The sequence below is a fragment of the Carettochelys insculpta genome, chromosome 19, assembly GCF_033958435.1.
Source record: "Carettochelys insculpta isolate YL-2023 chromosome 19, ASM3395843v1, whole genome shotgun sequence".
Taxonomy (NCBI): domain Eukaryota; kingdom Metazoa; phylum Chordata; order Testudines; family Carettochelyidae; genus Carettochelys; species Carettochelys insculpta.
Genome location: NC_134155.1, coordinates 20,826,086 through 20,849,148, shown reverse-complemented (window position 1 = coordinate 20,849,148; position 23,063 = coordinate 20,826,086). Strand labels below are relative to the sequence as shown.

The window sequence follows — 23,063 nt, the reverse complement described above, 5'->3', positions numbered from 1 at the left end:
GATTCTACATCTGGCCTGCAGCTTTCCTGTACCCAGACCTTGAGGCTGAGAGCTCCCCTACCCAGCCCTGCAAACCCCACATGGGATGATCTGGCACTTGCTTTCTGCTGCAGGGTTGGGGGAAGCCCTGAGCCTTGTGGGCCAGATCTGGCCCATGGCTCTGCACCAGATAAGGGACAGATTTCCCCTGTCCTGCAGGCACCACCCCTGTTGCTCCCATTGGCCAGAAATCCCAGTCAATGGGAGCAGCAGGCGGCATGGACTCATGCCTGCCACCTCAGGATGGTGTAGAGCCTGTTGTGATTCCCCCTGCCCCCAAAGCTGCTCCAGGTAGGCACCCCATCCCCTGCCCCAACCCTGCACCCCACCTCCCACCCATACCCCTCACACCCATCCCAAATTGCATGAGTGAAGGGAGTGATTTTTCTATAACTCAGTGGCCTTGAGCTCAAAAAAGGTTCCCCACCTTTAACTTTTTCCATGGTACTTAGGTTCCTAAAGATACAGTCAATGGAGTTTTCAAAAGCACGGAAACAGGTTAGGTAGCCTCAGTGCTTTTTTTGCTTAAAAAAAACAAACAAACAGTGGTGGCACTCAAGCCTCGATCCCCCCGTGCAGGGGCCCAAACTGCCCCTAGGCAGCTTAACCACCCTGTGCAGGGCCTAAGCCACACCCCCCCCCGGTGACTTAACCACCCCTCCATGGGGCCAAGCCACGCCCCCGCACAGGGGCCCAGTAGGATTGCCAGATTTTCAGAAGGCTTATGAGGGACAATGCCCTTTCCCTCCCCCAGACTCATGCTCCCCAACCCCCCTCTCCCAGACCCAGGTACCCCCAGCCCTCCCACTGTAACCCAATGCCCTCCCTCCCCCAGAACCAGACATCACCAACCACACCCACTTCCCCACTTTCACCCAGCAGTCACTGTCCTGGGCAGCTGCGACCACAGTAATTTTCCCCAAACTAAGTAGTCACTTCACTCTGCCAAAAGCGCTTCCAGTTCAGTAATGGCTCTTCTGGGGAACCAGTGACCAGATGGTTATAACATGGGCAGTACTAGAAAAAGCTATTTTTTAAATCCTTTGTAAACTGCAATGCTGTAGAATCCCCCTGGGTGTACAGTAAACCCTCGATTTAACAGACCCCAACGTAACAGACTTGGGACATAACGGACGCTGTCTGCCAGCTCCCCTGCCACCTTCTAAATAACTGCTGGAGACTCACCAGAGCTGCCGCTACGGCTGGGGGAGCTGGGAGGAGGTGGCTGCAGCAGGGTGCAGGAGCTTTCCTCCCCCAGTCCCATGTACGTGGAGCATGTCGGCACCTGGCCGCCACTGCCTGCAATGGCGCTGAGCAGCAGCCATGGTGTCAGAGGCTGCTGGCAGGCTGGGAGCAACCATGCTCTACCTTCACGTGGGCGGCTCAGAGCTAGGGGGCTGGAAGAGCTGCAGCACTGAGAGCTGCAGGAGGTGGAAGGAGCCAGGCTGGCATTCAGCATCTCTCCTGCTAATGCCTGGGATTGACCGGAGGCACCACCGTGTACTCCCCCAAGAGCTGGGGCACGTGCACAAAGTGATGGTAAGCAGTGTCGGCACGTGGCTCTGAGCTGGAGCCATGGGTTGGCCACTCCGATCTATATCGTCCCTAGTAGATATTTATCCAGCCTGTTCTCAAATAACTCCGCTAATGGCAATTCTACAACGGCCTAAGGCAATTTATTCCACGTGTCAGACAGAATCTGGCCGTGGATGGAATCCGGCCCACAGTGGAATTTTTCGCCCTTTGACTCACAAGCCTCGTATTAAACTGCTATCAGACGTCACACTTGTTTTCAGTCCTAATTGAACCGTTTCCCTCTGTTTCCCTTGATCCTGTCAGAACGGGCCTGTGATCGACATGCCGGTCCCCGCCAGCTTCAACGAGCTCACACAAGATCCCGCCCTGCGGAACTACGTTGGCTGGGTTTGGTATGAGAAAGAGGTGCTGCTTCCCAGGAGCTGGCTGCTGAATGCCCTCCGCACCCGAGTGGTGCTGCGGGTGGGCAGTGCCCACTATTACTCCATAGTTGTAAGTATGGTGGCTTGGTGAGCGATTGGACCAGCATCCAGCCCTGCTCAGAGGCTCTCAAAATAACAGCTGCTTTAGGGAATTCCACCTGCATGTTCTAGAACAGCATTCCCCAATTCTGTGTGGCCACAGAAGAATTTTACAGAACCCCATTCCCAGGCTTTAGACCCCTTTGTCCCCAAAACCCACCCCCCACCTCCAGACTTTACCTGCCTCAGCCCTCAAATCTGACCCCTATCCCCAAGTTTTACCCCCATCCTGCAAACCTGCCCCCATCCCCAGGCCTAACCCCTCTCAGCCCCAAATCCACCCCTTCCAATCCCCAGAATTAACCTGCCTCAGAACGAAACTAGTCCCCAGGACTAGGGGAGCCTAGTCTGGGGAGCCTACACCAGGTGTCTATGTGTGCCCACCAGAAGGAAAGCTGGCATGAGGTGTTCCCATTGGCAGGCGAGTTATGCCTACCAGAGGGGTGTGGCTGCTCAGGTAGCAGAGCAAGTGAGGGGTTCTCTGCGGCTCTCTGCCCTGCCACCACTGAAATAATGGAACAAAATTCAATTGGTTTAATGAGCGGATCCCTCCTACCACCCTGCTGGCTATTAAACCAATTAAGTTTAGTTCTACAGTTTCAGCAGCAGCAGGACAGGGAGCCGCAGAGGAGTCAGTGGTGGCAGTGTCCAGAGCTGCAAATGGCTCCTTATAGAGCTGCATGAGGCTCCAGAGCTGCAATAGAATTTTCTCACGGAATCCTATTTTTACTTGGCGGAACCCTGGGGTTCCACGGAACACCATTTGGGAGGCACTGATCTAGAAGAACATGGCAATATTATGTTTGACAATGCACTGTTCCAGCCCTACAGTGTAGGTGTGCCCACAGTTTATGTAGTAGGGGTGGCTGAGAGCCACTGACCCCCAACTGTAAATCCTGTTTGTAAGGCTTTGTCTACATGAGACTTTACAGTCAACTGCCGTAGCTAGAATTGCATATCTGCAGTTGACTGTAAGGTCTGTCCTCACTGAGGGAGGTCAGAGAGAGCACATCCCCCATTGGTCTCCCTTCCTTGAGTACAGTGGGTTGACTGTAGACCCCAGAGAGATCACTTTTGCACATCTTTACCAGATATGCAAAAAATGAACTCTGGGAGATTGAGCCTGAATAGGTTGATCTCCCGTTAAGTGTATGCCTGCCCTGAAAGAAACCGCTTCATGCAGAGGGGAAGGGGTGGCAGCAGCCTCCCTGCACTTCTCACTCCAGGACCATTGGCCACACTAAAAACACTGTATTGCCAATGCAGCTGCACCACCATAGCACTTACATCAAGCTACTCCTACCCTGAGTGGAGCGAGTGCTCCCATAGTTAATCCACCACCCCAAGAGCTGGCAGCTAAGTCATCAGGAGAAGCCCTCCCATTGACAGCTACCGGGGTGGCGGGGGTTATGTTTAGTCCAGGTTGTACCTCCCTTGTCTGGCACCCTTGGGACCTGAACGAGGGGATTTGCCAGATGAGGGGACATCAGGCCCCCCAGGCTGCCTGGAAGGGGCCCCAACTCCTGCAGGGCTCTGCCATGGGGCTGCTGGGCTTCCCTGCTCTAGCCAGATTCTCTGCGGCTGCAGGGCTGCCAGCTGGGCTCCTGCTAGCTCCCTGACACAGGGCTCCTCACCAAGGCTGGGCTCCCCACAGTGGGGTTCCCAAATCCCAGCCAAACTGTCTGTAGTGGGCTCCCTGACCTGGGTCCCTTCCCCAGGACATCCCTGGGGTGCCCCAGAGTGGGCTGGCTGCGGGGGCGGTTCCGGCTACCAGCAGGGCTCTGCTCTGGCCCTGCTCATCTGGAGCTCTCTCTCCTGTTGAGTGCTCTCTGGTCCAGCAACATCCAGGGTCCTGCCAGATGAGGGATGTTGACGGACAAGAGAGTTTCAGCCTGTATAATGTTGCACAGGGACAAGTCCACACTCCTGAGGAATGGACGGGGTTCTGTTGGTACAGGTCTGCACACCTCGCCTACAGCTAACTCTGCACTCAGCAGGTTCTCTGTGAGCTGCAAACAGGTAGAACTGAACTACAGGTGCAGAGAACTCAGAACAAGGACCTAGTGGCATTTTTCCAGCCTAGCTCCATTGACCCTCTGGCAGTAGAGCTAATAGCTGAGTTGTTACTGTATTTCAGGGCTGAAAGATGACAGATATTGACACGCCCAAAGCGACCAGATAAGTCCCCTGTGAAGGTGGCTTTGTGAATGGGAGCAGGTGCCTAGCAGTGCTGCAGACATGAGCTCTCCAAAGGAGAGCTCTGACCTTGGCATGTGTGTTTGGAGAGCTCATTTTCTCCTCCAGCCCATGCTTCCCTGTGCTATCTAATGCTGCCTCTCCTCTTTCTTTTTTGCAGTGGGTCAATGGAGTGAATGTTACAGAGCATGAAGGGGGCCACCTGCCCTTCGAAGCAGACATAAGCAAGATTGTTCAAGCCAGCTCCGGAGCACTGTGCCGCATCACCATTGCGCTCAACAATACGCTGACACCTCACACCCTGCCTCCAGGCTCCATTCAGTTCATGTCAGACTCATCGAAGTGAGTTCACTGAATGGCCACCAGGGCAGTGATGGAAATTATGCACCAGACTTGTCCTCATTAATTGTGTCCTAGGAACCACGTAGTTTGTGCAGAAGCAGTCATGTTAATCCCACTGTAGCATTAACAGCAAGTCTGGTGGAGCATAAGAACAGCCATACTGGATCCTGGGAACAGGATCTAGCCCAGTATCCTGCTGTCTGCTGTTGGAAGGCTCAGAGGGAATGAGTAGAACAGGACAATTTAATGAGTGGTCTGTCCCTAGTCAGCCAGTCACAGCTTCTTGAAGTCAGTTTAGGGACACCCAAGCAAGGAGTTCCATCCCTGATCATCTTGTCTAATAATCACTGATAGCCCTATACTCCGTGATCTTACCTCGCAACTTTTTTGAGCCCAGTAATATTTTAAGCCTTCACAACTGCATTGGGTGAAGCATTTCCTTATCTTCGTTTTAAAGCTGCTGCCCATTAATTTAATTAGGCAAACCTTGGTTCTTGTTTTATGTGTAGAGTTTACTAACACCTCCCCATCATTTTCCCCAAACCATTCATGCTTTCATAGACCTATATCATAGTGGTGCTAGTCTATAGAAACTAAGCCATGCCGCACTAGACAGGGAAAGATGGAAGGAAATAGTAAGAGAGGCATCAGACACCAAGGGACGCTGAGCCCATGGTTGCTGATTACAACCATCCCCATATAGTAGACCCCTGACATACACGATTTTGACTTCTGTGTTCCTTGCATTAGCATGAGTTGAAATGGTGAGTGGCGGGGAGCCAGAAACCAGACAGCACCCCACCACTTCAGGAGCCAGGAGTTTCCTGGCTCTTGCAAGCACAGAGTAGCCAGGATCCAGGCTCCCACCACCAGGTTCCCATCTCTTCCCTACTTGTGTGAAATTTGAGTAATATCACCTATGTGTAACTTGGGGGGTTACTGTAGTTCTCTTTTCTAAAATGAAAAATCCCCAACTTTATCTCACATCCTATGGAAGCTCTATACCCCTCTTCATTTTTTGTTGCCCTTCTGTGTACTTTTTCCTCTTCTAAGGGATCTTTTTGAGATAGTGTCCAAAACTGCACATGGTCCTTACGGTGTGGGCACACCACGGATTTATATGGGAAAATATCCCAATGCCTCTCTGTTCTTAGTTCTCTTTCCTAGTGGCTTCTTTAGCCTTTTTGATGGCTGCTGCACAGTAAGCAGATGTTCTCAAAGAGTTATCCACAGTAACTCCTCTCTTGAATGCTAATTGCTAATTTAGATGCCATAATTTTTGTATGTGTACTTGGGATTATTGTTCTTCAGAATGCATTACATTGCACTGATCAACATGGAATTTAATTTGCTTTTCCATTGCCAGTCACCTAGTTTTGTGAGATCCCTTTGTAATTCTTGGCAATCAATTCTGGATTTCACTATCTTGAGTAGTTTTGTATATTAAGTAGTCCAAGACAATCACTTTGCCAAAGAACAAATGCACGAGAGTATGGACATTAGGAATCTAAATACACGAACTGGTAAGTGAGCATATCAGTTTTGCAGGCCATAGCATTCAACACTTAATGGTCATCTGCATTTTGAAACAAAGATTTTCACACCAGATTGCAAAGAGGGACATTAATTGGAATTTATTTTCAAGTCTGACCCCTTTCACTTCAGACTCAAAGATATCAATTATCACACATTACAAGGAAGGTTTCCCCACCTCGATATTCACAATAGACACTTGCAGGTCTGGGTCTGTCCCACAACAGCTTGTAAGCTAATCAAATAACATTGTTAGTCTTTAAGATGCTACAGAACTGCTTGTGCGTTTTGTATGTTGAGTAATTCCTATCTTTTAGCCAGATACTGATCCATAAAGGGAACTTCCCTCTTATCCCATGACTGCCTACCATTCTTAAGAGCCTGTATCCAGGAACCATGTCAAAGGATTTCTGAAACCCCATGTACACTATATCCACTGGATTACTTTTGTCCACATGTTTGTTAAGAACAAGGCCCAATGTAGGAGTATTTTAAGAGTGTGTCACTAACATTGTTTATTTTGCTATTCAATTCTTGTCAAACAGCAAGTAAGTCTTCTCCCTCCCTCATACAGGTATCCCAAGGGCTATTTTGTTCAGAAAACCAAGTTCGATTTCTTTAACTACGCTGGAATTCACCGTCCGGTTGTGCTTTATACAACCCCAACTGTCTACATAGACGACATAAATGTTACCACAACCCTGAAAGAGAATGTTGGTAGGTGTTCAGGCAACTACGAGAGCTCTCTTCCGATCCAACAGGGGAGGTGAAAGGTGGCAACAGGAGAGCTTCTTGCTGAGGGAAGTTTTGGGTAGGTTGAACAAATCATGTCATGGGTTTTTGGATGTGTGCGTGTGCAGCTGTGTGCGCTCCTTGGAATGCAAGTGTTGTAAGAATCTGCTTAGGGTGTTTAAGAACAGAGAACACAGGCACTTGACTGACACAATAGGCTAGTGAAACAAAAAAAAAAAAAAAAAAAAAGCAGTCCTTGACACTTGATTTGTTTTAGCTTTTAAAGTGCTGCAGGACTGCTTTGTTGTTCTGTGAAGATACAAATTAACCAGGCTACTTTTCTGTGGCAATAGTCCAGTGGTTCTCACCCAGGGACATGCAGAGATCTTCCAGTGGGCACATCAGCTCACTCAGATATTTGCCTTGTTCAGTGTTTCTCGACCTGGGGATCATAATTCCCCAGGGGGTCATGGAACAGGTTTGGGGGAGTTACAAGTACAGAACTGAAAGTAGCGGGGTGGGAACCAAGGCAATTACCTAAGGCTACATGACACAGAGGGCCCCCCGCCCCCCCCCATGAAGTTAACTTACATGCTCCAGCCCTGAGTGGTGGGACTTGGACATGGACTTCAGCTTGGGCTTCAGGTACGCTGAAAAGGAAGTACAACATCTTCCACTCAGTCTATTGTATAGATCCATGGCAGAAATGAGCAATTGAGCCATTTTTCAGAAATTGTGTAGTGTGATACTGTTTATTATGCCCGATTTTTGTAAGCAAGTCATTTTTCAGGGAGGTGAAACTCAGAGGACATAAGACAAATTAGACCCCTGAAAGAGGCACAGTCGTCCAAAGAGTGAGAGCCACTGATCTGGTCAGGGGAAAGGATTCATGAAGTTGAGGCGGAATTTTGTGCAAGGGCCAATCCTGCTTTGACTAAGTGGCATGGGCACCAGTGCTAATGGAGATGACTTCATAAGTGCCATAAAACTACCCACAGGACTTTTCTGTTACATAAAAGCCCTTCTACGTATGCCTCCTATATAGTGACACAGGCCACATTTCACTCAGACCTGAGCACATACAGCAGTGGAGGGGAATGTTCCTGCTAATATTTTACATCTGGGGGGGGGCAGGGGGGTTGCCAGACAGTCCCAAAATTTCTTGAGAAGTCCAGCATCCTGCATTTATGCAAAAAAGAGTGTCCCAGCTGCAGTGTGCCCTGCTCCAGGACAGGGTGCCCTGCTGCTGGCCAGGGATCCCCCACTGCTGCAAGCTCCCTCATCTGCAGCCAGGGACCCTATGGCTGGGGCTGCCAGCTGGGGCTCCACGCTCCAGCCAGCTCCCAACTGCAGGGTCCTTCACTCCTGGCTGGGGTCCCCCACTTCCAGGTTCACAGCTAGGGATCCCACAGGGCTTCAGAGTCCATCTGCCCTCCAGCTGGGGACCCCAGAGATGGGGCTGCCTGTCCCACATAAGTTTTCCAAAAGTCTGGCAACCTTAGGGGGTAGATACACCCTTCCCCTTCAGGGGGAGGTTCCTGGGACTCCAAGGCCCCTCAAAAGGTGCTCCACCACCTGTGATTACTGGCTCCAGTCCTGCTCAGCAGCCACAGATGATTAAAAAAAAAGAACACACACACACAGCAATCACACTCTCCACTCAGGGCAACGGGGCCTAGGAGCCAGAGTCAGCATCACAGTGCCTCAGGGCCCATGGGGAGGTAGGCAGACCCAGGCCCACCCTCCAGGGTCCTGCTGTGGTGCCCTATTAGCAGGGACACGGTCTATCCCAAGCTTGGTGGCAAAGCTGCCCAAAACACATTGAGCTCTCAGGGTAGTTAACTCCCCACCCAGGGCTACTTCCTGCCTGAATCACAGTTCTATCTTCCTCACCAGTTTCCTCCAGATAGGGATCTTCTCCAGCCATTCCTCACTAGCTGGCCTCCAACACTCAAACCAGCTAGAGGTCATCCATGGCTGCTGCTCCACCAACCCCTCCTGGGGCAGTTAGTCTTGAGTATGCTTCTGCACAGGCCTTTATAGCAGGCCTCCAGCTGGAGCATGCCCAGCAGGGCTATGGGGGCTGGGCCTTCTCAGCCAGGTAGCTAGAGTTAACCCCTACAGGTCCAGTGCAGGGTTGGTACACCCTGTCACAAAGAGAATAAATTTTGTTATGTGCACCAAGGGATGTGTGGATGTGCACCACCAATAGAAACACAGGCTGCCCACTGTGGGTGGCTGTGGGCACCCTGCTAATCAGCTGGTGGCAGCCTAAGAGCTCAGCTTACAGGAAACACTGATTTTGGGCAACCTGCGGGCCACAGGCATCCCACTGGGGCTCTGCCTGTAGCCCATGGACCTCCTGGCTGCCCTCCTCTCTCATATGCCTCTTGCATGCCAGGGCACCAGAGCCAGGCACTTACCTGCTCCTCCCCCTCTCTCCCAGCATGTTAGGAGCACACAAATCACCTGATTCGCGCGCTGTCCTAGCTTCCCTCCCCCACTCCCAGAGCTGGAATGCCATGAATCAGCTGTTCCTTGCAGGTGGAACCCTTGTGGGTTGGGGGGCTGCAGCAGCCCACCGAGGTGAAGGAGGGCCACTCAGAGAGCCCACTCAGCATTTGTTGTCCACCATCGCTGACTTACAGTCCTTAATGCATTGACCCTCACAAGGTAAGGCTATTGGGCCTGTTTCATACCTGGGAAACTGAGGCATAAGCAGGTCATACAGGTAACCTCTGGCAAAGTAGGGAATCTCCAGACACTAAGACCAGGGTCCTTAACCCTATATCGACCAGCTCCTTCCTCCTTTCAGTGAGCTCTGCACACACCTCAGCTTCATGCAGCCTGCATTAATGTGTGGCCTTACGAGCCCCCAGCTGGCTCCATTTGGGGTCAGTGGCCAAACTCTCAGTGCTCCTAGAGAGCTTGACAGAGCCCTAGTTGCTCTCCCCCAGTTAGGCCACTTACCAGACAGGTGCATTCGGGTTCCACGAGGCTGGAACCTGTGTGCTGCTAAACTTCCTCAGTCTGAACAGCACTTGAGCACTGCCTCTGGTTTCCTAGGCATCCTGTCGGGTGCAGCTCCTGTCTCCCACCCCTTTCAGAGAGCTGAGAAACAGAGGGCAGGCCCATGGCTGGAGACCTGACAGGAGCAGGCTTTGCCAAGCTTCCCAGTGGCATAACTGTGGCCTTTCCGAGACCACCAGCCTGGGTGCTCTGGTTTACCATTTACCATTCAGGGATACAGCATAGTTGACGCATGTAACACACAGGCTGGTCGAAAGGGAATTCTAAACCACTCTGTCTTATTTGGACAGACAGAAGATATAAACATTCAGACAAAATAATACACACACACATTTCCCTGCCTGTTTCCTCACCTCTTCTTTGGGCTTAGGTCAGAGTGCTCTGGGCATGTCCTGGATCCAGCTCTTCTTATAGCTTCTCTTCCAAGTGATGGAACTGCCATCTGATCACTGTAATGAGCATCCCCCATTCCTCTACTACCTCCGAGTCACTAACAGCCTTTCTTTTATAGCCCTCTGTTCCTTTGCCTTGTGACCCTTTGATCCACTTTTTTGGGTAATCAGCACCCCCCCACCAGGTGATTTAGTGCATAATTACCAGCCCACCTGTGTAGACTGGGTCTTCTGGCCAGAAGTCTGCCACGTTGGGAGCCTTCTGCCAACAGCCCGGTCTGCCTTATTCCATGAGGAAGAAGGGATGTGTCAGCAGAGGGGTTTTCCCAACATTTGTCCCCGTGTCGGGGAAGCCTTTACCAACAGAACTGTTGGCAGGAGCAACACAAATGTATTGTGCAATTTGCAGATCTTTTGCCGACAATTCTTGGCAATTTGGACGCAGCCTTAGAGAAGTGACAGCAAAGGCAGGTAACAGTCTAGGGAAATAAAGGGATTTGCGCTTAGCAGGTCCATTTCATTTTGCACGCATGGATGCAGCTCTCTGGCTATGCCTAGACTAGCCCTCAACTTCGAAGGGGGCACGGTGATTAGGGTGTTGGGAGATTACTAGTGAAGTGCTCATTAGGCTAAATCGCCTCCGCAGCAACTTCAAAGTGTCAGACTTCAAATTTTGAGGAGTAAAGGGATTTAGATGTAGCACAGGCACTTTGAAGTACCCCCAGCTGACCTGTGGCTACATGTGAGCCAGCACTTCGAAGTTTCACACTGCGAAGTTGCCGTGGGGGGGATTTAGCCTAATGAAGTGCTGCATACGCACCTCAGCACTTCATTAGTAATCTCCCAACACCCTAATTACCACGCCCCCCTTCGAAGTTGTGGGCTAGTCTAGATACAGCCTCAAAACAAAAAGCAGTCAAGTAGCACTTTAAAGACTAGCATAAAAGTTTATTAGGTTTTTTTGTTTTGATAGTGTATAGACTAGCACAGTTTCCTCTCTGTTAGATACAGCCTCTGTTTAGTGTCCCCTGCAGAGTTGAATTGAGGACAGCTGCTCATAAACATGGTTTTCCCTGTAGCTTTCCTGGTGCAGGTGCAGCTCCTAAGCCAGGGTGGGTGCTGAGTAATTATTTCCCGCACCCCATTCCTGAGAGCTGCAGGTCAATGCTCCAATAAATCCCAATCTGATTTAGATTTCCACCCCTTGTTCATATTAAGATACAGGGATGCAGCTAATTACTTTCCAGGTTTCCTTCTGTGCTATTCTGACCTTATGTCTTGGGTCCCCTCTATTTTTCTCCACCTAAGGCATGTACTGATGTGCACCACCAATAGGCGCACACGCCGAGGGTGGCTGTCTGTCCCTCCTATCTTCGCACCGTGCTGTGTCCCTCTTTCCTGCTGGGTAAATGGCAAGCTTCTCCTTTTCGGTGCTCTAGCCCTGTGTTTTCCTGTATCGCTAGTGCCTGTCAAATCCCCCCGTACACATCCCTGGCTTTGCCGGCCTCTCTCCTTTTGTCTCAGTTGCCTGCTCCTACCAAACATCCTTCTCTCACCCCATTGGCTGTGCTTGAATCAACTACCTGGCCAGGCCCCCATTATCTGACAGGTCCCTGTTACTTCAGGTACTGGGAAGGGTGATTCCCAGGTGCTCTCCCTCGCCATTCTGGGCAGGTTCAGTGACTGTCTTGCAAGACTGGGAGCTCATTTGGCAGGGACACAGGAGTTAGTGAGCATGGGTCATTGCAGGGTGCAGTGCAAACTTACAGCTGCTGGGCTGAGAACAAGAGACCTGGGAAGCCAACTCTGATAAGTGTGTATGTGCGTGTATTCAGCCCTGTGTTGACAAGCCCTGGAGACAGGTGGGCAGGGGCCCTGCCAGCTCCACCAATACCACCCTAGCTGTGTGCTTGGCTGAGTGTTTCTTTGGGGGGGGGCAGTAATTTTTGATGGGGCCCTTACATGATTTTGGTAAGTGGGCCAGGGCTGAGCTTTTCTGTGGAGGGCATGCGGAGGCTGGGACAGAGGCTGGATGCACTGGGCACACAACAGAGCTTGGCATAGGGAAGTGGGCTGCAGGAGGGGGTGTGGGTCTGAGAGAGAGCTGGGGAGTCACCTGGGGCAGGGGTTGGGGGGCAGGGTTCAGGAGGGGGTATAGGTGCAGACAAGAACTGACCTGAGAAGGGATGCAGGGTCTGAGAGGGAATTGTGACCTGGGGTGAGGGAGGTGCAGAGGGTTTGGCTGGTGATCTGGGGCAGGGAGTTGGGGTGCAGGAGAGGTTGGGGTACCAGAGGCAGGTTCTGGCTGGGAGGTGCTTACCTAGACAGTGCCCACCCACCAGCCCCATGGGACCCTCAGATAGGCTTTCTACCTGCTGCAGCCCCAGGCTGCTCAGACCATGTGCCTCTTTGTGCCATGCGACCCTGGGGGAGGGGAGGACATGGCACACTGCCCCCACCCCAAGCACAATCCTGGCAGCTCTCACTGGCCAGTTCCGGTGAAGTTTCTCCCTCCCACAAGGAGTGTGGCGCCTTGCTCCAGCAGCCAGCCATGTTGGGTGGCCTGGGGCTACAGCAGGCAGGGAGCCTGTCTGAGGGTCTTGGCAGGCCAGGTCCAGCCCATGGGCCATATTTTGCCCACTCGTGCTCTATAAAGTCCATTCATGGTCTGCTGTCTCTACTGAACAGGCCAACAACGGGGCCAGTAGAAGGAAGGGTGAGTCGTGATGGCACACCACTCCATTGGGAACTGGCCTGAGACCCACCACACTTGTCATACAGGCCAAGTCATCCCTGGTACCATCGTGCATCCGCTGATCCCTTGGACTGGATTTGAAGCGACAAAACCTTTATTTTCCGGTACTCAAAGCTGATGAGACAAACAGTCCCCATCAATTCTTTACAACAGAGAAGTTGGGTTACAAGGAGTAACCAATGCAGGCTACTGCTCCAAAGGAAGCACAGCTTCTAAGTCAGGGCTTTCAGACAGGGCAGAAACAACCTGGGTAGCTCTAATTAAGACGCATCAATAACTTGAAACCCAGCAGGTAGCACATCAGTGACGTGGTTATTGGGTGTATCCAGCGGTAGAGATGGGGGAGCAGGGAACGTGTCTGATGGGAGAAGGATCTCTCCCACCTGCTCCATGCTCTCTTTTGGGCTAGGTGTGGTGCGATATCAGGTGTCAGTGGTTGGCGACATCAACTACTCCTTGTTGCTGACTCTACGTGAGAAAGAGGGAGACGTAGTCACTACGGGCCATGGACCAAGCGGAGAGTTGAAAGTAGTGAAACCAAAGCTTTGGTGGCCTTATCTGATGCATGAAAACCCTGGATACCTTTATTACTTAGAGGTAACATGCACATATTTATCCCATTTTGTGTGTCTCTTATCTCATTCCCTTCCTGGGATTACTGAAATCCATGGGCATACTGAAGCCTGGCCTCCTTAATTCTCCTCGCTTAAAACTCCCGCTTATGTGGTTTCTCTTCCTGCACATTCCCAAGTTGCTAATAGCACCATGATTAAATCAGGTTTTGCTAACTTCTTGGCTTACTGAGCTGAAAGCCAAGCCCCTGGGAACGAGGGGGTGGAGGCATGTGGGGAGGGCAATGCAAGGCCATTGGTTTCAGAATTTTACTACAGGGCTTGTAATCATCATTGTTGTCTTGTCTCCAAGGCCCAGTCCATCTCTTACTGAAGTCAAGGGGAGTCTTTTCATGGACTTCAGCAAGAGATGGACAAGAGCTTGACAAGGCGGGAGAGGAGATAAATAATCCATCTTGATCAACCTCCAAACATTTAGCTGCAGTGAACTCTTTCCCTCTTAGAACAATTCAGCTTCATTTTCAGCTTGAAGTCTTGGTGGATAAGATATCCTATGTGTCTGTATTTATTTCCTCCACTCAAGTGGGGATTTAAATGTGATGTAGTGTTTGGAGATTAGATCCCTTAACCCACAGCCAGTTTCCAAATCTCCTGGGGCTTGTTGCCTCTGAACTGGCTAAATTCCACTCTTTGGCTTGGACACTGGGCAAACAATGCCCAGAAGCCAAACCTGATTCCCAGAAGGTGTCAGGTCAAAGCTGGTGGAAGGAGCAAGACCCAAGCCAGCCGACCTGCCTCCCTTCCTCTCCCTCTTCCACCACACCCCACCTTCTCTAGCCGGGGCTCCTGCTGTGATTCATTTGTCCTGGCTTGAGCCCTCCCTCAGCCCAGGAGGCGAGGTGGATGGCATCCAGAGAGCAGTCTGGGAATGTGGAAGAAGGAGCCAGGAGCAGCCAGGATAGGACAGCTCAGAGGTTAGTGTTGGCACAGCTGTAAGATGGATGGGGAGCACAATGCCTGTGGCTCACTGGGGCACGGTTGCTTGTCCAGGGTCCCAGAGGGGCAAGTGGTGGTTGGGAGGGAGGTTGAACTGAGCAATTTCTCCTCTGTGCTTGAAGAGTAAATGTGGAGGCTGGTTTCTGTTGGGGCTCCAGGTGAAGCTGCTGGCGGAGGTGGGTGGTGAGCCGTTGGAAGATGTGTACACGCTCCCTGTCGGGATCCGCACCGTGTATGTCACCAGCAGCCAGTTCCTCATCAATGGAAAGCCCTTCTACTTCCATGGAGTCAACAAACACGAAGATGCAGATGTAAGAGCACAGGATGGGTGAGGCATGGGAGGCCCCTCGCTGCGACTCCACCGTAACCTGCTCAAGAAATACCACTTCTGGGCCCACCACCCAAAGGGTTCATTGCTTAACCAGCCCCCTCCCACAGTGCACTTATGCAGGTGGCAGTAGCATTGTAAGGGTTGAGAGCGCCAGGTTGTTTATACTGTGCTGTGAGACAGAAGGCCCAGCGGAGCTCAAGGCCCCGTTGGGCTAGACACTGTGCATATACCCATTGAGAGATGTTCGTTCTTCTAAAGAGCTTGCAATTTAAATAACAAGCCCAACAAAGGCCAGGAAGTATTATTATCCCCATTTTACAGGTGGGCAGCTGAGGCGCACGCTCTAGCTTGAAGCTACATGCCTGCAAAACCTGGGAAACAGCAAACCCTGCTTCCAATGACTAGGAATGATTTTTTCAGCCTGGGTGAGCCTGCTGTCCTGTTTCTCTCGAAAGGTTCTTTGCATAAACATGAAGTCTCCAGCTCTGTATAAGCCTTTTAAAACTCCCCATGGCAAATATTGTAGCATTTGATGTATAAAGGCTCCTGTGCTGTCCTCTCAGGGACAGAACCCGGGCAAGCCTGATCATGACCCTTTGCCCAGGGAAGATGAGCGGGGAATAGATGGTGCCCAGCCAGTTCAGGGTGAGAGAGAGAAATGTGACAACATGCTTAACCTGAAGCCAGGACTCCACAGGCGTAACACACAGCAGTGCGTTCAGGCTTAGGAAGCGACTAAGCATGAAGCACATTGAGACCCTTCACTGGAAGGGACAAGTGCAGTGGAAAATGTTATGGAATTCTTGTTCACCATGGCTTGTCCTGCCTGCTTCTCCCCACTCTTCCAGATCCGTGGCAAAGGACTGGACTGGCCCCTGATTGTAAAGGATTTCAACTTGCTGCGGTGGCTTGGGGCCAATTCCTTCCGCACTAGCCACTACCCCTATGCAGAGGAGATCATGGACCTGTGTGATGCGTATGGCATTGTGGTGATCGACGAGTGTCCGGCTGTGGGGATGAAATATGAGTAAGGGATTGTTTGAAAGCTCACACCATGCTTTGTACTTCGCCCGTCTTAAAAACGATTATTCACACTCGTGTTGGGTACCACGCACAGTTCCTGCCCGTGGCAAAGGCTTTTCCAGTGTGGTGAGCAGCTGTTGGCTCCTGGTGATCTTAGCTGAATGCAGAGGGACCTTACACCACTTCAGAAATCAGCCCAGGACAAGTTTGGGCCTGGCTGTGAGGGACCAGGCAAAAGCAGTGCGATTTCTCAACGTGGTTAACAAGGCTGCAGTGTAGCTGGGACCAACTGCATTCCTAACCTGTGCTGCAGTCTTGGGCTGGAGCTGGGCTGTAGGACACTTATATCCCAACTACACTGCAAAGGTGAGCTGTGCCTTACCCCAGTAGGGCTTTCAGGAGGGAGATCAAGCTGTAACTTGAGCTACCAACATGGTGGGGTTTAACAGAAAGTGGACCTATTTGGTCTGAGCCTTGCTGGTCTTGTTTTGCTTTTCCAAACCCCAAATCAGGTGCTGTGTGGTTCTGGAACCCGTTAAACCAGACCCTCAGTGTTTGGCGGCAAGGGAAGGTTTGGCTCAAAGGCTCTTGTTTGGGTTTCCTCTTACTTTGGCCGTGCAAGCTGCACTGGGTGATGGTGAACTCTTGGGAGTGCTGGAGAGGTCTTTGAAAGGCTGGCTTCAAGTGTGTATTTTAAGCAGGAAGCTGAAAGAGGAGGTGCTGGTGGTTTGGCTAAGGAGGGACGAGGTTGTTAGTGCAAGGTGGGAATGAAGTAAAACTTGTTTTGTTGGAATGTCTAACCAGCCAGCTGCTGCAGAATCAACTTCATTTCAGGTGGGGAAGTAACTTACGCCCAGGATTACTTTTGGCCCCATATGCCAAGACTGTTGCATTGTTAGCACTGATGATGGATTTAAGGTGAGTTTTATGGAGGGTTTTAATGATCAGCTCTTGCTTCCTTTTGTCTTTAAGGGCAAACTTTGGGAACAAATCGCTGGCACACCACCTGGTGGTGATGGAAGAACTGATCCGGAGGGATAAGAATAGGCCGTCGGTTGTGATGTGGTCTGTAGCCAACGAGCCAGCCTCGGAGTTACCTCCAGCAGCTCAGTACTTCAAGTAAGCGTGCGTTCTTGTGCATGGATGTCGAGACTCAGTAGTGATGGGTGTGCCACGTAAGTTTTTAGATACGAGAAAGCTGTAGCATCGGGAAAGCTGGCAGCACTGCAAGAATCCAGTAGTAAGGCCCCTTATTCTTTTCCAGTTTCTTTGTAAAGCCTAGGAGTATGTATAAACGTGGTCTGTACTTACCACATATTTCCCCAGCACATACACTCTCTTGCACATTGAGTTTCATGCCCCCCAGCAGCACCCTAGCCAGCTATTTCTGAGCTGAGCTTTGAAGAGCCATCAGCAATCCACTTGGAATGAGATATTTGTTCAAGCCTATGATTTGGTGAACACAGAACTGTTGAGGGTTTGATCATTCCTTCCTACAGAAAAACCAGGATCCAAGTTCTCTGCTGGCTTAACTCCGTGGATTTTGGTGGAGTCAAGCCAATGTAGAGTTTGGGCCTGTACCCAGGCTATTATCTTCAAGTGTGTAAAACATTGGCCTCCTACTCGTTTCTCTTCGAGGCTGTCAACGCTGTCCTAGAAGATCAACCCACTTAGGGTCAATCTTCCAGGGTTCAGTTTCACACGTATAGTAGAGATGTGCAAAATCGACATCTCAGGCTTTGCAGTCACCCCCTGTACTCACAAGATGCAAGGAGTTTCTCCTGCCAACTTTCCCCAATATAGACAGACAAGTTAGCTGAGTGCAGGTGTCGATTTTAGCTACACTACTGCCGTAGCTAGAACTCTGTTATCTGTGGTTAACTTATTTTATCTACCAGTGTAGATGCAGTTTGTTATGCTTATGTCATCTTACAGGGACAGACACTTCTCCAGGGATTTGTTTCTCATGGGCAAAACAGTCTCCTCTCCATGTGAGTTCTTAATTCCTTAGTGTTAGCTCGCATTACACACACGCTGAGGGGGATTACTTGCAACACTTTACTCTAAAAATTCCCATTAAACTAAACACCAGTTCCAAAGACTGCGTGAAGGGGAGAGTTCTGACTTATGTCAGTCTGTTTCTTCTTTGTGTTGATGGGTACTTGTGTTTTATTGTTTGTAAACAGGACAGTGATAACTCATACTAAAGCCATTGATCCCACCAGACCAGTAACCTTTGTGTCAAATGCTAATTACGCTAAGGATCGTGGTGTAAGTTTCATTTTCTTTTTGCCTTTGTTTTCTTAATAAAACAGGGAAAAGTGTAGGTTTTTCTTTTTTTGTAAAATATGGAATAACCCTCGTCTCCCTCATTCTATGAAAGACTTTTGGAAGAAAGCATATTTGATTTACATACTGAAGAAAAGCACACAGGGACTGATCCTGCAGTCTAAAACAGAGTCCAATAGAATGACTATAAGGGGCAGGATCATACCCATTGTGTAACTATATAACCTTACTGTAGATGTTTAGTTGTTTCACTCTATTGCCCCTATTAACTCTTGAATGTCTCACTTACACCATAGCTTAAATCCTCTTAAAATAGAAAGAGACCCCAAGGAAGTAAAGTATTTGCCTCAACTCATTGTAGACAGCTGATGTTCTTCTTGGGCAGATGTGTATCAGCTTTCCATAGTCTAATCATTCCACAAACCTTGACTGAACCTCTAGTTTAAGGATACGCCAGCAAAAATACCCCACATCAATGGCTGCAAATTTCAGAGCCCAGCTCAACTGTCTTGGGATTGCACTTTGGAGCTCAAAACAACAGTACAGGCAGTGGGGTTTGGAGCTCTGGAACTCAGAGGAAGGAAGGTCTCAAGAGCTAGAGCCTCCAGACCAAGCCCAAATGTCAATGCTGTGGGTCCCCTACTGTGACCCTAAGTCAGCTGACCTGGACTCAGATCTGATGCCGCAGCAGGGATCTGCTGTGGAGAAGTTCAGAAACTGGGCTCCGATATTGCCCGTGAACGCCTTTGTTGGCTGCATCCCACTATGGAGGCCCTCTGTGCAGAACTGTCTCAGGTTAATGCCACTGCCGCCCCTGACAGGAGTGGCTTCCTGGTCTCTGGAGCGGCAGGGAGCTAGGAATCAGGCAGCAGATCCAGGAAACTGAGCAGGGCAGCAGCCCTGGTTAGTTTCCTGGCTCCAAGGAGCAGAGGGGAGCCCTGGTTCCGGCTTTCCTCCACCCTCTGGAGCCAGGAAACTGACCAAGGCTGCTGCCGTGCTCAGTTCCCCCCCTCCGCAAGTGGAAGGGAGTCAGGTTGCTGCCTGGTTCCCAGCTCCCTACCACTTGTGGGACCCAGGAAACTGACCAGTTGGGGTCCCACAAGTGGTGGGGAGACAGGAACTGGGCTGCCCCCTGGTTCCCGGCTCTCTGCTACTCTGGGAGCCAGGAAACAGATTAGTCCTGCTGGACCAGTCAGTTTCCCGACTCCTGCAAACCCAGGGGAGCCAAGAACCAGGCTGCAGCCTGGTTCCTGTTTCCCCTCCTCTTGCACGAAAATTCGAGTTATGCATTAGTGTTTGAGAAATGCAACCTCTATGTAACTCAAGGGTTTACTGTATCTGAATGACTCTCACACGTACAGGCAAGAAATCACATTTCATTTTCCTTTCAGAGTAAACTAGCCTTTCTTTACATAAACTAGGCTGTCCTTTAAGTAACATACGGTGACCTTTTGTACATTTGGAAAGCTATGACTTTTCTTCCATTGGTGCAGGATCAAAATCAACTGAGTGAGTTAGTTTTAAACACAGCAAAGGGGAAACTGCTTTTCATTACCCCATTGCCCCACCTATCACTAGTTGGAACACACCTGCATGTCTGTCCCCATGCCTCTAGGAGAAAGTGCTTCTTCTGACAGCTCAGGGAGACACAGAAGAAATTTAAAGAACTTACACACTGTAATTCTGATATCAGAACTTTATTACAAAACATGTTAAGAGAACATTGGATAACTTACATATAACATCACTGTTTATCGTCAGTGGGCTACTACCCTTTGTCATACTGTCTATGTGGTAGAAATGGCATATAACTCGCCAAATCCTTAGTCCTCAATTACACCACTGATGCACGAACTCAGTCACTACTCATTATAATTGCCTATTAAATTAATAGTCATGTTATTTAATAAGTTAAAAAGGATGTTTAAATGTGCAACCAGATCCAACTCACATCCTAGACTTTCTAAAGGACTAACAAACCTAGGGATGAGCTGGTAATCAGCTTCCTAAATCTGTGAGAAAATGTCAAATTAACATAGGCTCATGGGGAAAACTGCTTAACCTGGTGAGTTTCCTCCTGGTTTTTTTTTCCCCTAGAGGGAAAAAACACAGGAGTTGGGCAATCTCATTTTGCTTTAAAATGTCAAGTGTTAAGCAAGACCAATGGGACTACAGCAGAGAGGCATCTAGCCTTTTAAATAAACACAGGTTACTCTGGTGGGTTTTTTTTGTTTGTTTGTTTTACAAATATTGCTCTACTTTATTTCTTTAGGCCCCATATGTGGATGTAATTTGCGTAAACAGCTACTTCTCCTGGTACCACGACCAAGGCCATCTGGAAGTTATTCAGCTGCAACTCAAAACACAATTTGAGAAGTGGTATGACCACCACAAAAAGCCAATTATCCAGAGCGAATATGGAGCAGATTCTATTCCTGGGCTTCACTATGTGAGTTTCATAACAATTTGTTTGGGAAACATAGTGCTGGGTCAAGGAGGCAGATTCAGTCACAACCAACCAACCAACCCATGAAATTCACTGAACCCTTAATTTTGAGACATGTGAAACACAAGGGGGAACATACTCTTCAGCTGCCATGCAACTTATACTGGATTCTACTGTTAATACACTGGCCCCAATGTAATCAGTTTTCTCTTGATTTCAATGGGACTAAGACAGAACTTGAGTACTCTTTAAGGGCTGATCTACACTACAGGGAAAAGCTGATCTAAGTTTTGCAATTTGAGTTTCATTAGTAGCGTAATTCAAGTCAGTGTAACTTAGATCTACTTAGAGCAGGGTCTAAACCATGTTAAGTTGGAGAGAAACTTTCCCATCAACTCTCCTTATTCGCTTCCTTCGAGTGGAGTACCACAGTCACGGTCCGAACGATCAGAGGTCAATTTAGGAAGTCTGCACTGCATCTGCTCAACTGACCTCCCAGTGAATCAATCACTACCACATCCATCTGGGCAGTAGGAGACACAAGCCCTACGTAAATGCGTTGGTGTACGCTGCAGGCCACTAATAAATTTCCGTGATCTGAGTCGCTGGCCTCCTAACTAAAAAACCTCTCACTTTAAAATTCTGATGGGGTAGCTAGTCCTCCTTTTTTCTTTATTTAAAAGGCTGCTTAACGTAGTAGTCCTGTTTGCAAAGTGTAAATTATTAACTGATGCACATATCACAGTGCAGTTTTCCTCTTAAGATGACTCACTGATAGGCAGGCTATGCCTGACGCACTGATTTACGCTTCTGTGGTCAAACCTCCAGAAGATACATCTTGGACTATTCTCTCAGTGTCTGGACATTTGTGGAGAATATTCAGCAAATAGCTGAGAAACAGCTAGGGTGGAAATTCTGGGTATTCTCTGTCTCTTCAGAGAAATAATTTAGATGTACCATTTTACAACCTGCTGCCATAAAGTCCATTCAGAAGTGGATCAAAAAAGTTGCTAGTTCCTCCCCCCCAAATCAAAAAGCAGCTGCCAACATAGGTAGAAGATGAATTCAACACTACCTACATGTTGAACCTCTCTGGTCCTGCACTCTCTCATCTGGCAACGCCCATAACCCAGCATAATTTTTGTTTGTCGGATGACCAGTTTTCGTGGGTGTGGCCAAGTTTCCCATTGTCCCGTAAAGTTTATTTACGGACACTGCTCCTGCCTCTCAGTGTTCTGTGCTGTTATTTAGCTGCAGCTACCCCTAAATGTCTTCTGAGAGCCCACTCAGCAGTGGAAGTGTTGGTAATGCTGCTAGAACATACTGACTCTATGGTCTGGCAATTCTCTTGTCTGGCAGCAGTCAGGTCCCAAGGTTACTGAACTAGAGAGGTTCAACCTGTAGTAAACTTCCCCTCACAGTTTCAGTTAGAGACCCTTCTTTGGTGCTTCTAGTCTGTCGGACAGCTACCCCATTCCATAGATATGGCTATAATTCAGTGATGGATGAAACAAATGAATAGTAGTACAGGTATTTTCAAATATAAAATAAATGGAAGGCCTTTACTGGACACCTGATTTGTTTTATGTTTGAGTCTTTTCTCCCCTTCTTGGTTGTAGGACCCACCTCTTATGTTCAGTGAGGAATATCATACGGCTGTGCTAAAGGAATACCATTCAATATTAGACAAAAAGAGAAAGGAGTACGTGATTGGGGAGCTCATCTGGAACTTTGCTGATTTTATGACAGATCAAGGTAGGCCGAGAGTCCATGATAGATCTAAGCTGCAATATATTGTAAATATTTTCTTCCCCTAACATCATGTCTTCCACATTATGGAACTAATAGTACAAAATTTAAGTACAAGCCTGTGTTTTAGAAAATGTATTTACTATATGTGGCACTGAAGACTTTTAAATGCAGCATAATATTTTTTAGATGTTCCCTTAATCACATTTCTCCACCCAGAAAGCTTTTTGGGCAAGAGAACAAAGAAAGAAGCATGTGCTATAGTAATTAGGGTACTGGCTCAGAAAGAGGCAAAGATGCCTAGCACAACCACATATCCCAAAAGTTTCCTTAAACTTCATTCTCTCTCGCACCCCTCCCCACCCCTCATGGAAAAAGTGCTCTCTCCAGAGAGTTGTGAAGAAGGTATGAGATCCATAAGCCAGTCAACAACACCCTACTCATATCTTGTTACACAACTGGTGCCGCTGTTCAGCATACACTGACCCAACTGCTCCAGTCTTTGGGAAGCTGGCAAGAGTTGTACCTACACTACAAAACAGAACTTTCCTACCCTATGCTGTACATCTGTGGTGTCCCAC

General features: G+C 49.2%; 1 protein-coding gene across 1 annotated transcript in view; it reads left to right on the top strand.

Moving 5' to 3' along the window:
- GUSB (glucuronidase beta) overlaps window positions 1–23,063 on the top strand; it is a 29,608-nt gene that overhangs the window by 1,683 nt on the left and 4,862 nt on the right. The window contains exons 2-11 of the mRNA XM_075013312.1: window positions 1,879–2,067; window positions 4,453–4,634; window positions 6,742–6,884; window positions 13,486–13,673; window positions 14,803–14,955; window positions 15,824–16,002; window positions 16,971–17,117; window positions 18,185–18,269; window positions 20,560–20,736; window positions 22,353–22,488. Coding sequence (XP_074869413.1) covers window positions 1,879–2,067; window positions 4,453–4,634; window positions 6,742–6,884; window positions 13,486–13,673; window positions 14,803–14,955; window positions 15,824–16,002; window positions 16,971–17,117; window positions 18,185–18,269; window positions 20,560–20,736; window positions 22,353–22,488 — 1,579 coding nt within the window. The remainder of the gene's footprint in view (window positions 1–1,878; window positions 2,068–4,452; window positions 4,635–6,741; window positions 6,885–13,485; window positions 13,674–14,802; window positions 14,956–15,823; window positions 16,003–16,970; window positions 17,118–18,184; window positions 18,270–20,559; window positions 20,737–22,352; window positions 22,489–23,063) is intronic.